This window comes from Rhamphochromis sp. 'chilingali' (assembly GCF_963969265.1).
Source record: "Rhamphochromis sp. 'chilingali' genome assembly, chromosome: 6".
NCBI classification, from domain to species: Eukaryota; Metazoa; Chordata; class Actinopteri; order Cichliformes; family Cichlidae; genus Rhamphochromis; species Rhamphochromis sp. 'chilingali'.
The window spans coordinates 18,265,973-18,282,295 of NC_137933.1; the positions used below are offsets into that span (position 1 = coordinate 18,265,973).

Sequence of the window (16,323 nt, forward strand, 5' to 3'; positions counted from 1 at the left end):
TGAATGAATTATTTCTCATTCGTCTTGTGTGAGTGTGGGACTTCTTTCAACTGTCTTTAGGTTATAATGGGAGTAAAGCAAAGAGCCAGCAACCTTATATAGCATCTTTGGGGAAAAAACTACTCTCAATACTTCCTGTGGTGCTGTTCTGCTTCATGTTTATAGTATATAATAAAAAAAAGAAAAAAATGGACAGGCAAGCTTTATCTTCCAGAGCCGGGGGTGGGGGTGTGGAGCAAAAACAACCCTGGTAGACGGAGTCTCCAAATGATTGGCAGCCTGCACTGTAATTTGAGAGACAACAAAGAACATGCAGAGTGTCTAATGCATTACAACCACAGACAGGAAGAAGCACGAGTTAAAACTGGGTCTGCTAATGTGGTCATTTGTTCTGTGCAAAGCCTTCAATTAGGCATCTTTATATGATGCTGCTGAAGGGAGAGGGGGATGAGGAAATTAGAGGAATGTAGCTGGATAAACACTTAGGAGACACCGAGAAATAAAAGGCACCCATAAAATGCTATTTAAATTTTTGTTTTTTTCCCCTGGTGAACTCTGGTGTATTTTTATTCTTTAAAAAAATCTTCAAGGGCATCTTTTGTGAGGGGAAAAGAAAACAATTGGTGGTTTAAGACAATGAAAACGAGCTCTTGAGCTGTTAATTGTGAGCAGTGCGTCAAAGCAGAATTCATCCTGCAGGAATGGTTCATTACATTTCTGAAGACAATTTTTTCACAACATTTTAATTCTTAAACAAACCTGACTGCTGCCTGTCAGGTAATTTCACAGCAAAAAAAAAGTTTGCTGAGCAACTAGGAAGTGGAGGAAAAAAACAATAAAGATGGAGTTGACGGCCTTTGAGTTCTCCGCTTTTTTTTCCTCCCCCCCTCTTCCAGCTGCCGGTCTGTCAGCGAGTCTCCCAGGACTGCATGTTTTCATTCAGCGTTGTGAGGTTTTCCTGCGCTTGGTCCACACAACGCACAAATATGCAGCCTGCTGAGCGGCGCTTCAGGGGAGATCTTTTTTCATCTCGCGCAGGTTTGTCTTACATCCATGGCAACCAACCTGTGCAATCCCCAGCTCCCCGTGGGGATGGAGTCACATAAACCTCAAACAAAACCCACTATGAATCAGCTGTTGAGATGCTTGAGAAGAGTTTCTGAGTCGGGTTGCTCAAATCATAGCAAAGCAGTCTGAGATAGCAGATGAGAGCAATGCTCTCCTCCAGGAGAAGCGTTTGATTTTCTTTCTTTGGGGCATTTGAAAAGTGGAGTATTGTATCGCGCCTGCTGGAGAACTGTTTGTGTAAAAAATATCATCAGGAATTTGTAATGACTCCCTGCTGGTCTAGCAGACAGTTGTAGTTCCTCTAGAGTTCAATTTATGTGTGTGCTGATGACACACTACTGTACATGTGTGAGTGCAGCTACATCACAGAGGTTGGCCTACAAATGATAATGGTGGCACTTTGTACTTGTGAACGATCAAAAGATTCGTTTGTTTTGTTCTGAGGAGCATGCTTTTTCTTTCATTTGATCCACATCTGTCTGTTAAATATGAAGCTACAGCTGCTAGGTATGCTGTTACTGCAGTGTCTTCGGGTGCCTGCTGACCGTGGCAGAGGATGAGGGCCCTGCTGGGCTTAATGTGGCTCTCTGTTGGCAGGCCGTAGGGAGCAGACAGCTCGTCTATCTGCACAGAGTGCCTGTTGCCAGGTGGAGGCAGAACTCAAAGTTTCTGGTGTAAAAGGTCTGTGGGATACTCTTTTCATGTGATATTTGATGGGGTTTCTTTCTGCTACTCTTGTTCCTGGTGAACTCTGCCATCAGTTCTGGCCAAATTGTCAACCAATCAGCATTTGATGCACAGCTGAGCTACATGCTCTTGGATTTTTTTTGGACCGCACAGGGGCATATAGGCTGAATAGGGAGACATCTCCAAAAATGGACACAGAGTTGTGTCATATTTCAGTCTCATTTTGTCTGTTTTTGGTTTCTGTTTTTATTGTTTTTCTGTTTTTTACTAAGGCTGTGCAATATGAGGTTAAATACAGATGATGATGTAAAATCCTATAATTCATGGTGTTGCAAAATACAGTGTACAGTAGTTTTTTTTGGTTTGTTTTTTTTCCATCCCTTGAATGACTGTTTGCAGTCTTACAAAGTACTACATGCACTTTTTAAGACTGCGAGACAGAACTGCATAGCATCAAACAGGAGAAGGTCCAGCCATGATAATTTTGGGAGATTGTTTCTACCTCTGTAGCACAAATTCGGGTTGGTCACGAAAACGTCTGACACACCCCAGAAAACTATACTTTGCAAATTATGACGTTTACCGGTCGGCATAAGTCGAGGCTCACACGCCAAAAACTGCTTCTACCACCTACACACGAATCATGTGAAAGCGCATGCAGTGAGTTCACCAATGAAAAGCACAAAAGGACCTTCAGGTAAATAAAGCCCAGAGTCAAATGTTAGAATTGCAGCTATAGTTTTTAAATAAAGCAATAAGTTTTATTTTAACCCTGGAATCTATTGTTTACGTAGCCCACACTACTGCTCACTGCTGCTGTAACCAAAACTTTATATATTGTTATTTCTGTTAAATATTGCTGCCTCTACAAGGCGAATCATCTCACTCTTCATGATAGTGTTGTACCTGAATAGGGTTGTATGTCGCTGTTAAATGCAATATAATTTTTGAGAGCTTCTCAAGACAACAGGAACTTTGGTACATTAAACACACGAGATAAAATGGGGTAATCAGAGAGCATAAGATACGTTAATAAGCACATTTGAGCCAGGTTGGCAGTTTTGCTTGTGCTTTCCATCTTTATACTGTAGTGGTTTATATAGAAGTGAAAGATCCCTGGTTTGATCCCTGGAGGAAATACGAATCCCTTTGGTGTTGCATGAAGAAATGAGAGAAGGAGAAAATCAAACATGTGGAGTCTCCTGCTTTAGCAACCTCATATAATCTTATATATTATAATCTTTTCCAGTCATTATTCTCAGCTAATGCCTCTTTACCTTCCTGATTGTAGCTGAACTGTCTCCTGTATGTCTTTAGCTCAGGAATGATCTCCTTTCTCCATGCAAACAGTCATTAAAGTGGTTTTTACTGTCTCTTCTGACTGTAGAGAAGTCCTAACTAGAAAAACAGCAAGTTTATTTATGACAATAGTACATTTACCGAGATCTAAAGATAGAGAGTCTGTATTTCACAATAACAAAAATCAAAATTTAAACAGCATGAATGAATAAATATGGACTGCAGCTGGTAAATCAAGGAAGGGGAAAAGGCCATATTTCATCTTCCAGCTTTAATGAATGCTACATGACCACTTGATAAGACAGCTGAGATCGGCTGTTATAAATTTACATCAATGTTTGTGGCGTGAAGCTGTTGTGACCATTAACACTCTGTGGCTTGTGGTCTTCCTTCCAGGCAGTGTGTCATTTTGGTTTCCAGGCTGGGTAAAAAAACGAGACACAGGAATCCAGCAGACATAGTCAGTCAGCCTTTGCTTCTAATTGCAAGCTACTATTTTGTCAGGAACTCCACTGGTGCTGATGAATGCAGCATTAAATAGGCAGGGCTGGCTGCTGGTATCGCTGAAGTGGAAAGCTAGCCTGTTGTTCTCAGGACTTGCAATTTGCTCTCATAAATACTAATTGTGTTTCTGTTTACCAGCTTTTAAAGGATCCACTGCCCATCCTTTGCTCTTTGAATTGATAAAAGGAACACAGCTGAATGGCAGCGGCCCCACAGCTTGACTGAGAGGAGACCGCGGTCAGCTGTCAAATTAGTTAAATGTGCTCTGTGCCAAACAAGGAGCTCTTAGTAGGAGGGAAGTAAGGTTGCTTTTAATCGCTTCCAATTACACATTATATTTGTAACTTGGGGGGTTTAATTTTGATTTTTGAAGTACAATTTCAGTGTATAAATTCTGTTCAAGTAAAGTAAAATTATTACTCAGTTGGGTAACACTTTTGGAAACTACAAGATCCTGAGCTTGATTTGGATAAAAAGAGTATTTTTCATTTTTAATGTGATTGAAAAATTACATTTCAGTTTGGTGAATCTAAGGAAGGTAAAGTAAGAAGTCAGGAATGCTAAGGTCCCGATTGCACCGGCCTAGAGACCCATCTGCAAGCCACCGGTCATCAAGGAAGAATGTGTATTCTCTAACTGGTTGGTGAGTGAATTGATTGCTTTAGTCCAAGTCATGCAGGGCTAGAGACTGGTCAGTGGTGACAGGTTGATAGGGGAAAACGTGCTTCCGCCAACCAGTTTCCAAATGGTTGCTGTTTTAGTGTCTTTGCCACTGATATCAACTGGTGACAGCCAGCAATTACTTGGCAACTGGGAATATTCATTTTTCCTTAGCAACTGGAGTTTTCGAGGGGGATCCTGCTTCAATCTGTAGTTTTCTAACTCATGCAGTGTGCCTATAAATATTGATTTTACAGAAAAATGAGAAAAATTCATCCACATTAATCATCCCTATTTTGAGAAGAATAAAATCTCAGTAAGGTGATTTTTGTTTACATATTCTCTGGTATGTTTAGATGTGATTCAATCCTGAATATCTGCCTCTAGCTGTTGTGCTTTTCCTCCCTTAGTTTGGCTCATTTTGTATGTTATTATTGAATTCATGAAGGTAATTAGCAGTCTGTGACTTTTTCCTCTAATGTACTTGGCTGTTGCAAGCCCATAAGAGTTCATAAGCTCCTCCAAAAACCCCTTGAGGTGAGTTTAATTTACCAACCGAGCAGCTTCCCTTGGGCCTCAGGCCCTGGGGAGCTCCACGCCCCATTTTCTTTTATCAAGCGTGTTTGGGCCTAAAGGCAGGTGCTGCATTATTATTTGTTCCCTGTCTTGTATAGCAATCTAGTTGAAATATAAAATGGTGCTGGACATTTCCATCTTTAGAGCCCCCGAGCTAGTAATGCAAAACAAAACGCAGCTTGTATTTATTATCAGAGGGTCAGCTAAGGTCCAAATCTCTAATGGCTTTTTCATAAATCCTTATTTTATTAATTTATTTTGTCTTGTAGGTGAAGCCAGTGGGGTCGAGGTTAACTCATTGCAATTACTGCTCTTTCCAGTGCTCCTTTGTAATCAGATTGTAGTTTGCCAGGCTGCACTTGTTATGATGGTAATAAAACACAACTGCATCACTTACGTAAATCGCTTTTTCCACCTCAGCCTGTTTCTCAGTAGCATTTTAAATCTACACTACGACGCATGAACAGCTCTACCTCAAAATACCCAATGAACTCTTTAAGATTAAATGGTTCTTTATTTAATAGGTGTATAGAAAGCGCTCGTCTGTGCTGCTGACTTGTTGCTTCAGGAGTCTTAATCTTGCGTAGGCACTCTTCTTCTGTGATGATATTCCTTTGTGATTGCCGGGGCAAAGAGGTGCAGAGCCAGAGCAGCCAGCACACTGAACTAACGGCCCCTTTTCCATCCACATTTCTCGAAGAATTTCTCAGTAATTTCTTACCAAGGTCAGATATTGCGCTGCGACCAGCTCCGGGCTGCACTGCATCAGCGACTACAGTAACACAGTGTTTGCTTCCAGTAAAGTTTCTATGTTGGTCACAAATTGGCTGCCGGCCTCAGTCAGGGAGAAATATGCTGCTTTTTATAGGAGCCTGCGTTTTAGGATCTTTTGTCTTGGAAATGAACATTCCTCATGTTGCTTTCAAAAACACCAGGCTGCCTCAGATAGAAGCTGCCTTTTTGTTTTCTTCACGTCAGAAACCGTGTTGGCTATTAAACAGCACTTGGAGCTGCAGAATAAAAGGGGAGATTTCCATCTGGCTTTTATATTGTGGTGATATTTAACCAACACCCTCAATTTTGAAGGTCTTGGAGATGCATGTGCTATTTTACTGTTTGCTCCACCTCCACACTGACATGTCTGTTAATAAAGTCATGCTCCCTTCTGGAGAAATCCTGATGACTGTAACAATGTAACGCTGATTTCAGTTATCCTGGGAAATACTTAAAATTATTAATATTAAGTAATAAGTAATATTTTTTTCTGATCTTTTTTTTCCTCCTTGGAGTGATGATCGCCCTCTTGTGGTGCTTTTTGGTGATTTGCAGATTGGAACTTCTAGAAAAAGTCTGGTCTGTTTTAGCTGTAAAGGACCAATGAGGTAGTCAGAGGTCAAGTTTTCTGAAAATCTTGGTAATGCCGCTCGACAATGAGACGATGAGTTGACAAGTTGATACCACAAGTGTGTCTGCTAGGAGGCTGAGGGGTAGCACTGGTGGTTGCCAGTATTTGTCGTCTTTGGCAAATGCCTGAATAAAGTCATACCCATCAAAATGATTACTAGGAGTACTGATTCCCCCCCCCCCCCCCCCCCCCAATGCAGATGATGCCCTGATAATTCGTGGAGCGGCACCATAAGCCCGAAGTTTGTGATGCTGAATGATCTGTGTCTCCAGTGTTTGGCATAGGTGGATCCTGTTGACATTCCCACACCTGTACTTTGGGTTTAATGGTGATGAAAGGAAAGGTATCGCCTGTTCACACGTTGAAAAGAGCGGGACCACGATGTATTTTAACTTCACCGTGAACTCGAGAACAGCTTCACAGTACCATCAGTAGCATGCCCTTAGACTGGGTCTCGTCTTTCAATGTTATCAAACAATTAGCCTGTACGCAAGGGGACTTATGCATGGCCTCAAATCTTTCTGTCAAATATAAAAAGCCCCGAGTGCATCTTTTTATGTGGGCGAATGAAAGATTGGAAACCTGGGAGGTTAGAAAGGTGTAAAGGCATGCTAACCTGGTGGACCTTGAAACATGAATGTGCGGGGAATACTTGCATAAATTGAATACACTGAGACGTGGTTGGATTTGAATGACGATTTAATAGCTCAAATAGTGGACTTCGAATCTTTTTTAACCTGAACCTTGTGTGGGACCTTTCATTTAGCAGACTCTTTGTCCACCGGGTTTACAGGCGTCCTTTCTTTGTCGTCACCCTTACCAGAGTTTGTGTGTGTGTGTGTGTGTGTGAACCATCGCAGGGGCCTCTCTGCGAAATTCCCACAGAATTTGAGCTTGGCTTTGTGATTCAAGGCTGGACAGTTGATCCAGGGGAGGACAGAGGGTGAAAAAGAATGTGAAGAAGAAGAAGAATGACCGACTGAAGGAGAGAAAGTTGGGAGGATGCCAGATTCCATTGAAAGTCTTTGCACAGTGTTTGAAGTCAGAGGATGAGGATTTAGAGGGAAGCAGGATTATTCAGAGTCAATACCCTCCAACAATCCAGGCGTTTGGGCTTCTGCAAGGAAACAATATAGTCAGACTGGCTGTGGCTATTTCTTCTGTCATGTATTACAAGCCCTGTATCAGACATGCTGGTTAACACAGAGGTTTTCTAATCTTGCTGACATTGTCCTTAGGTACAGAAATTATATGACATTTTGAAGCGTGTATGTATTTAGTTGTGTGACAGCGAGTTTTACTAGAAGATTGATGCCACTTGTGCGGTAAAATCTGTCAAATAATGAGATAACAGGCAATAACTGATTTACTTAAAGACTAGAAATAAGGAAACCGCTACTCTGGCTCCAGGGTAATCTGAAACTCCAAAACTAAAGACTATATTACATCATGTTTGTGTAATCCTCGCATGAATTAACAATGAAATATTGTTTTAACTCGAGAGCTTTGAAGCAAAGCTAGCTGTTTTTGATGTTTTGTAGTTCTTGTGTAATTGCTGGCCGGCCTGTAGCTCTGTTTTTTGCTTTTGCGCTCTTGCTGATATCTGAACATGTTTCCACGGTGTACGCCATTTATCATAGATTGCTCCTCTTTATCTTCTTCTTTTCTTCTGCCGTTGGAGTCTGTGCAGTCTCTAGAAACAAACACTAAAATGTTTTAAGTTTTGGGACACCGAAGTCTGACGTCTGTGCTTCTGGTCTCTGATATCTTCGTGTCGTATGGGTTAATCTAGACTGACTTTGGCAATCGCATGAAGATGATTATCAAGCTGATACCTTCTAATCTCGATAAGTGAAGATATTGTTATGTTACGCGTTCATAGCTGGCATCTAAAAAGTCGCATACAGGGGCAAGGGTACTGATAGCAGAGCAGCTGATTTCACAAAGAGGATAAAACAGTGGTGTCAGAAAAATCTGAAGAGGTTAAACACATAATAAGTACAAAAACACACAAAGCAACAGAGTGTGAGTGTCTAACAGCAACAGTGCTGTGCAGGACGTTAGCATTAAAAGAGCTGTATGAATATGTGAGTTCATTTGTGTCATTTATAGTTTAATTTTTTGTTTTTGCTTATTTGTTTATGGCGGGGTGGGTGGGGGCTATGCCTAACATCATCACAGTGATGACACGGTGGCATTAAGGGGGTTAAGTGCTTTTGTTCTGTAAGGCTGGAAAAGAACTAGCATATTAATAAAGTTTATCCTGTTTGAAGTCAGGAAGGAAATTTAACAAAAATGCTGACTGTGTAGGTTAAGAGTACCATTAACTTAGCAGTTTATGATGGATTACAGTTGTTTTTCCAATAAATTAATATTTACATTAGTGTCACATTAGGAAAAAAAAGTTTTTATTCTTTTATCTGCAGTCCTTGTGTTGTTTAACACGATGGGAGCAAATAATAAATACAAAAACAAACTTTAACAATTTAACAAAAGTAAATAAAAAATCTTTTGTCCACTCAGGTGGATGTGAAAGGCAAAAATGTGCTTCTCCTTATGGCTCTTCTGCTCAACTACTTGGCGTTCTCATTGCTGTTTGCAGCAAACCTGAACAGCAGCATCATGTACTGCAGCACACAGCTCTATTTTGTCTCTTTAGATTGGAATTTAGATTAGTTTTAGTCTTTTGAACCACAGAAACCTAAAGCATGTAAACTGCTGTTTTATATTGTCTTTTTTCCATAAATACTCCTTTCTTTTGTTTTTAACTACCCAACATCCTCATCTGACATTCCAGCAGAAACCCTCGAGTGCAGTTACAGTGTCAGACGAGAAACTAATTGCGGACTCTCCATCATTCTGCTGCCGTGTGTGTTCAGTTTACTGCTGCTCCGGAGATTTATTTCAGCTGACACATTTCCACAAATCCTGGATTGTTTACTGCCTTCCAGAAGTGGACGTTAGCAGTCACGCAGGCTTGCCAGCATGAACACATGTGCACGTGAACTCTCTTCTGTCTTGGCATTTGATCTTTGACTTTTTCTCTCTTTCTCTCTCTCACACACACACACACACACTGCAGTCACTCGATGCATAGAGATGAGCCCTAAAAATACCCACACTTGTCAGCACTTTACATTGTCTCCTGTGTACTCGCATTTGAAATGTAGATTTATGGCTGCTGGCTGTTTGTCTTAAGGCCATTTTCTAGATTAGATGACACAGTGCTACACTGCTAAACAGGAACTCCTGGTGACAGGTTTACACAGTTTTTAGGATTTACATAGTGTAGTGAGGAGGGCAGCGGGGTAATATTGCAGTGTGAAGTTTGCGCAGAAAAGCTGACGGTGCAGCTTAAAAAAAAGTCTTTGCTGTGTACAGCAAAGCCTGAGCTCACACTCACCAGTTCCCACTAAAACCATGTTGCTTTGATTTGGTGGTATGTTAAGTGAATGGTTTGGGGCTGTAATAGTCTCTTTTTCTGGAAGTAGCCCTCAAGTTAAATCGGGGTTCTTTAAATAAGTTTGATGTCCAGTTTAAAGGAGTATCGGATACAAGTGTAATGGTTGTAGCTTTCTAAGATACACAAAACAGAACATATACTGCTGCCTGGCTCACTCTTTTCTTTTCTTTTTCTTGCAGTTCACTAGAGTTAGTGTTTGTTTTTTCTCCTTTTTCCTGTATTTGTTTTAGAAAAGACATATCACTTCTTCTCTCAGCTGGATGGAAGGAAGTTTTTCCTAAGTAAGGAAGGAGTCTTCAGGGATTAGGCGTAGTCATCTGTGTGATAGAATCCTAAACACAGCAACACACCAAGGCTACTGTCTGTACTCCTCTTACACTCTTCCCCTGCATCCTGTCCTTTCCCCCCCTACATACTGGTATAATGGCATAATTGTCCTGCTTATCATTAGTATCCTGGCATGAGTGACAAATGAATGTTGTTTTTACTGTGGGGCGGGGACGTCCAGTGTCTGGTGTCCTGCTCACTACAGCTGATAAAACTGTCTAATAGAAACATTGAAATCCTCCTCTGATTAGCCCCCTCGGAAGTATCAGCTTCTTTAGTTTGACTGATTGCTGTAAAGGGACAGTTCGAACTGCTTGTATTCCCAGAAGGATGTGCTTTGGTGGCTGTGCTGTGCAATAGCTGGTGGTCCTCTCGCAAAGGAGCGCTTGGGGTCACATTTAAATGCATGTAGTAGGTATCTTTTTTTGCTTGTGTGGGGTTATTTTCGTAGAAGCATATTTTTCAGTATTTCAGATAGAACCTGACTCAACCAATGACCAATGTCAGTGATTTTATATTTAAATATATATAGACATATATATTAGGCCATTAATGCCAACAACGATGTTACAGAGTGCCCTCTGGTGGACAAGGCATGCATCATCAGTGCTGATAACATGCTTGAAGGGTGTTTCTCTTGTGTTTTTTGTACTTTTGCAGTTTTTATTTATTGATTGTTATCCACAGGTTTCTGTAAGAGCGTACGTAGGCTGCCATGACAGACCACTACTTCCGTTGTCCGGTTTTATACTTCCGGTTACTCAAAGCGAGACCCAGCGTTCAGTCGTTGCGAACAACAAAATCAGTTACTTTGTGCGGTAATAAGTGGCTTTACCTGTTCGAAGATGAGCTCGGGTTCAACGTGTGCTGTCGTCGGCTGCCACAATAATTCAAGAAAACTGAAAAACGCATTAGAAACATTTTGCCTTGAGCATCAACAACTTAGAAAGGCCTGTCCGTGCCCACCGCCCTACGCACTGCACTCTATGCCGCGGAAGGAGGATCGGAAACTGGCGTGGCTGGCAGCTTTAAGACTCAAACACCCTCCAAAGAGAGTTTATGTTTGCTCCTTTCATTTTATCGATAAAAAGCCCACAGAGCTACACCCCGACCCGGAGCTTTATCTGGGCTATGACCGACCCCCACCGAAGAAAAGAAGAAGGCTCACTCGGACCACTTTGAGTGTGACAGCTTCCAGTAATACGAACAAAAACACAGAATCTGTACCCGGTAAGTGAAAGTGTAAATGTGGTTTGCCACCGTTTCGCATTTTAAACACGCAATTCTTTACTTTTACTAAATAATAGCCTATGGTGAATGGCGTTAGTATCAGCACTAGCTGGTTATTAGCAGCAAAGTCTAAATTTTAACGAAAGTTTATAATAATAATAATAATGCCAAAAGATTAGCTCCAAGGGCTGTAAAAGTCTTAGGTTTGTGTTTATAAAGAACATGTTTTTTCAAGTCGAGAAAACTCAAGTAAAAAAGTTAAAGGCAACCTTTGCAAAAATACCAACAGTTGTGACTTTTTTTAGAATGTAAAATAAAATCTAATCACATTAATTGAATAAAATTGTGACAAATTTTTAGGGGACTTAGGAACATTTTATGTTGACATTTATGATTTTGCATTTGTGTGAAAAAATGTAGAATGAGAAATTTCACTCAAATATAATAAGCTAAGTGACACTTTACAGTTTCTCTTATGCTAACAGTTTGACTGTACATCTGATCATATTTTTGTCTTATTCAGACTCCACAGTGTTACGTTCAGTGGAATTAGACCAGGCCAGCATCTCCACACAACCCCCTGAGCCACATCTGCACTCAGTCCACACACAGTGGGAGGATCCTTCGCAACAAGACCATCAATACTGCAACAGGTCTCGCAGAAAAGATGTGCAGGATAAGATGACTCAGTGTGATGAAGTTGCATATTTCATTCTTCAAAATGATGCAGACGCTTTGCTGTACACTGGGATAGCCTTAGAAACATTTAACACACTTGTGTCGACACTGGAAGGATATGACAACAATGAATTTACCATGCCTGTCCGAGATCAAGTCCTCATGACACTTATGAAATTAAAGAGTAACCGTGTAATAGGTGACCTAAGCCGCCAGTTTCATATATCACAAAGCATGGCCAGCAAGATCATCTCACACTGGTTAGACAAGCTGGAGGAAGTTCTCCGACCATTAATTCCATGGCTGCCAAAAGAAACTATTCAAGCAACTATGCCTGAAGCCTTCAAGAAGAACTTTCCAAATAGTACATGCATTATAGACTGCAGTGAGACCCTTTTACAGAAACCCAGAAATCTGGGCTCAAGAGGGGAATCATACAGCCATTATTATTCACACAACACAGTCAAATATTTGGTTGCTGTTGCACCATGTGGACTAATCATGTTTGTGTCTGCGGCATATGGCGGCCGATGTAGTGACAAATTTATCACAATGGACTCTGGAATATTAACATACCTAAAACCTGGTGATGAAGTCATGGCAGATAGAGGTTTTACAATTAAAGACTTACTCTTTGAGAGAAAAGTTAGATTAGTAATACCCGCTTTCACAAAAAAACGTAGACAGCTAACTGAGGAACAGGTAACATACACACGTCGGATTGCAAATGTAAGAATCCATGTTGAAAGAGCAATCAGACGCTTGAAAGTCTACAAAATACTTTCACAAATTGTTCCTATAAGCATGGCTCCTAAAGTAGACAAGATACTGAGAATATGTGCTGCTCTAGTGAACTTAAGAGAGGATCTCATTCGTGATACACAATAATTGTGTATGTTATGAACAATTGTGGACTCGGGGATATTAAGATGGTTACTCAGGACATAAAGTTGCGTAGTGTAATGTAATTATTTTAAAATTTGATGTACATATATGTAGAGAGTAAATAATTCCAGGTCTCACTTTTTTATCTTGTGTTCTAGATGAAAGGTTATGTGATACAGTGTGTGCGTATGTATGTATGTATGTATGTGTATATATAAAACAATTGCAATCAATCAATTGAACAATTATTACTTTTTTATTCAACCACAATGTGATAAATTTCTTAAATGAAAAAAAATGTTTTTCTCAAATCTACAATAATTAGTTGTGCATTCTTGACATTTTTTTGTGTTGGAAGATTACAGAAATACAGAACTATTCACAACATTTAATGTTGTCAGTTTGTCATTCATTTCCCACCATATGTTACAACTACGTACATTTTAGTTGTATTGAAATATTTAACAGATTTCATATTGAATGTCTCCTTTCATTCACAAGACAGAGACCAAACTCTGCAGACATGTTGGTGTCTGACTGTCCCATTTATAGTTGTAACATGTATTAAAGCTTGCCCATTATCTTCAAGTATCTCTCATTTAACTGAAACTGTCCTGCTGCATACTCCTCTACAAGTCGAGGTAAGAAATATGAGAAGTAAAACCCTCTCAAGCGTTTTACTTGTTCCTTTACAAATGCTTCATCATATTGCACTGTAAATGAAACATGCTCAGTAGGTGTCCAGATCACAAGTGTGGCAGTCTTGAGCCCTGTGCAAAACATTGTAAGTTGCACTTGCATGTAATAGCCTCTGCTGCCAGTTTTCTGCAGCTGCAGTTCTCCATCTACCAGTTTGATATCGCTGCATTTCTGGGTAAGCTGCTCCGTGAGTGAAGGATAAGTCTGCACAGGACATTTTATTTCTAGAAGCACATCTGAGTCAATGACCCCGTCAGGACTCGCAGAGAGCCATGGCTCCTGGATGCTGATAACACTACCCATGTGAAGGATGTTCATACCCTGTTCTTTCAGCTGATGACAAGCTTTAACTTCATTTTCTTTACCATAGTTTGTTTCATAATTCCCACGAAAGGAAGGGTACATGTGCTCAGATAAAAATTTGTCATTTTTTGTGGTGGCATGTACTGGAACTTTTTTAGCAGAGCTTGCTGTAAGTCTGATTTTCCTGCAGTTGTGCCACAAATCAGATGCACTTTGCTCTTTTGTTTCTTCTTGTAATTGTTCTGCTTGCTCTTCAGAAACTTGAATGTATGCCTGGTAGAATGCCCTGCATGGATTACAGCTTAGTTTGTAACTGTGTGCTTGGTGTGGCTGAAAAAATTGCTCATCAACTTTACTGTTGCGGTGAGGACCTGCAGATGGCGAGGCATTGTAACACTTTCCAATTAATGTGTTCTTGAGGAGGAAAAGTGGCTTCACTGGTGCTTTGCTAACACTGTCAATAAAGTCTTGATGTGTAAGGTGATATGGTGTGTTAGGGAGAGATTGTGTCACTGCAGTCCGGGAGTTCACATCGTACTGCTGCTCTGCCCTGTGATGTCTGAAGTTTATCTGGCTTAGACGTTTAGGTTCAAGGTTCTTTGCTGTCCCTGCATTCCACCTGCGCTGCTCGTCTGTACACGCAAGCCCTGTCTTTCCACTGATCGCAGCATTCTGCACCTGTAACAAACATTAATAGTTTTTTCTCACTGTCAATACTCAAGATTTAACATAACGAGGAAGTTTACACTAACAAAAGCAGTACACGGTTGGTGTCCTGCATGTTATAGATATGACCCTGGGTCAATACACCTGAATCATATCCAAAACAGATATAAACACTGGCAAAGTCACCCATATTATCCATTTCATATTAATAGTCAGTTACTTTTTGATGCAGAAATATACATCCACAGTCTAATTTTTTTCAAAGTAGTGTGTGTGTACAAATATACATATATATAAACAAACATGTATTATACTACTCTGTGTCACTTCTTATAACTATAGTTTTTCTTGTCTTGTAAATTTGACCTTAATGTTCAGTCTTTTATTTTTTTTATATTTTATCTTCATGTGATTGTACAGCATACAGCCCACACAAAGTTAACGAGTGGCTTTCACATGTAAACAGTGCTCCACGTAATACTTGGCTAGATGGCAGTAGCGTGACTCCTTAATCACAGCCTTTGACCAGTCCAGTGTTTCTGTTTCAGTGATTTAAACATTGTGATATCCAGATAAGTGATATACCTTCCACAGAATAGCAGCCGCATGGCTACATGATCTCCCTAATCCGGCGATACAGGAACAGCCGACTGTCTCCACTACTCCACTTTCTCTTAGCATTGCCCATGCTAAGTGTTTCGCTTGATTAATACTCTGGCTCGGCTCTACAGCTGCTTTAAGAAAAATAAAGTCGCCTTGTTTGTTGAGCAGTACTTTATCAATTTTGTTGCTGTGCAGGTAATTATACGCCTCGGTGCTCTTGTAATTACGTAATTCCTCGCCATCAACGCCTTCGGAAAATACAAGGTAATTAATAATGTCGATGTAGCTAACATCGGGCCATAGTTTCATGTCATCTACCCACTCCGTGAGAAGTGACGGGTGAGGCACTGCAACTGAACTGTCCTCGCTGCTTTTTAAAACATCTTTACTGTGTATCCACCTTTGATGTGTTGCCATTTACTCCAGGTAAAACAAACTGCAGTGAGAGAAATCTTTATCAACAGTGAAGGTGTAACCCCGCAACTGTCAACAACAGCGCAAGCGGAAGTAAAAAACCGGCTTCCGCTATGAATCGGGGTAATGGCGCGAAATCAGAAATACTGTGGATAGATGCTGATATATTGACCGGACTCCAATGTTAGAGTTCCCTAAATGACTGAGGAGCGAGCAAAAGGAAAAAGATTTTCAATAGTAAGAAAAGTATTAAATGAAATAAAATTTAAAAACAGACAAATTGGAAAATGTACTTTTCATGCTATTAACTTGGCCTTTGGGATATTGTTCATTTTATTTTCGTGGTGCTCCTAATCTGTGTTTAAGATCCTTTAGTGTTGTGGACCTAGAATTTAATTTAGTTGAATTTTTATTTATATAACTCCAAATCACAACGTGATGTTTGTGTAAAGTTGGTCAGAAGGTTCCTTTGTGAGTGCGCATGCGCCATTAGCGTGCTGCCTGCTGTAACCCCTAATTTCCCTCGGGATGAATAAAGTATTCTGATTCTGATTCTGATGATGCACAATGGAGCTTTATATCGTAAGGTAAAGACCTACAGTAGTACAGAGAAAGTCCAACAATCACTTTGAAAGGACACTGGTGAAAACTCCTTCACACTGGGAGAGGTGGCCATCTGCCACCACCAGTCGGGGGTGAGGGGAAGAAGGCTGGGCAGAAGTCGTCGTGATGATTTGGGGTTCTTCGCTGCACTGCGTTGGACATTTTCGAAAATGAATTCCTAAGTTTGTCATGGATAGTCATTTGTCTTACAGGATAATGTCCAGGTGGCAGGCCGCCAGCTGAAGCTCAGCAG

The 16,323-nt window shown here is 40.6% G+C and overlaps 3 protein-coding genes across 4 annotated transcripts in view; 2 read left to right on the forward strand and 1 right to left on the reverse strand.

The window, feature by feature from the left end:
• The window catches only part of LOC308398004 (glypican-5-like), a 166,710-nt gene that overhangs the window by 9,740 nt on the left and 140,647 nt on the right, over positions 1 to 16,323 (forward strand). The gene's annotated exons all lie outside the window — the stretch shown is intronic.
• LOC308398006 (uncharacterized protein) lies at positions 10,809 to 13,351 on the forward strand. Its single transcript, XM_080884368.1, has 2 exons — positions 10,809 to 11,219; positions 11,743 to 13,351. Exons 1-2 carry the CDS (start codon positions 10,835 to 10,837, stop codon positions 12,783 to 12,785), a joined length of 1,428 nt encoding a protein of 475 aa, XP_080740494.1. The 5' UTR covers positions 10,809 to 10,834; the 3' UTR covers positions 12,786 to 13,351.
• LOC308398451 (uncharacterized protein) lies at positions 13,347 to 15,431 on the reverse strand (the record flags this gene model as incomplete). The annotated part of the gene is made up of 2 exons (XM_080885109.1): positions 15,036 to 15,431; positions 13,347 to 14,462 (listed from the first exon to the last, which is right to left on the reverse strand). Exons 1-2 carry the CDS (start codon positions 15,360 to 15,362, stop codon positions 13,347 to 13,349), a joined length of 1,443 nt encoding a protein of 480 aa, XP_080741235.1. The 5' UTR covers positions 15,363 to 15,431.

Bases quoted from the DNA above. Each gene is read 5' to 3' on its own strand.
- LOC308398006 (XM_080884368.1), top strand. From the start codon at position 10,835: ATGAGCTCGGGTTCAACGTGTGCTGTCGTCGGCTGCCACAATAATTCA. The intron at 11,220-11,742 runs GTAAGTGAAAGT...TGTCTTATTCAG, and splicing joins AAACACAGAATCTGTACCCG to ACTCCACAGTGTTACGTTCA.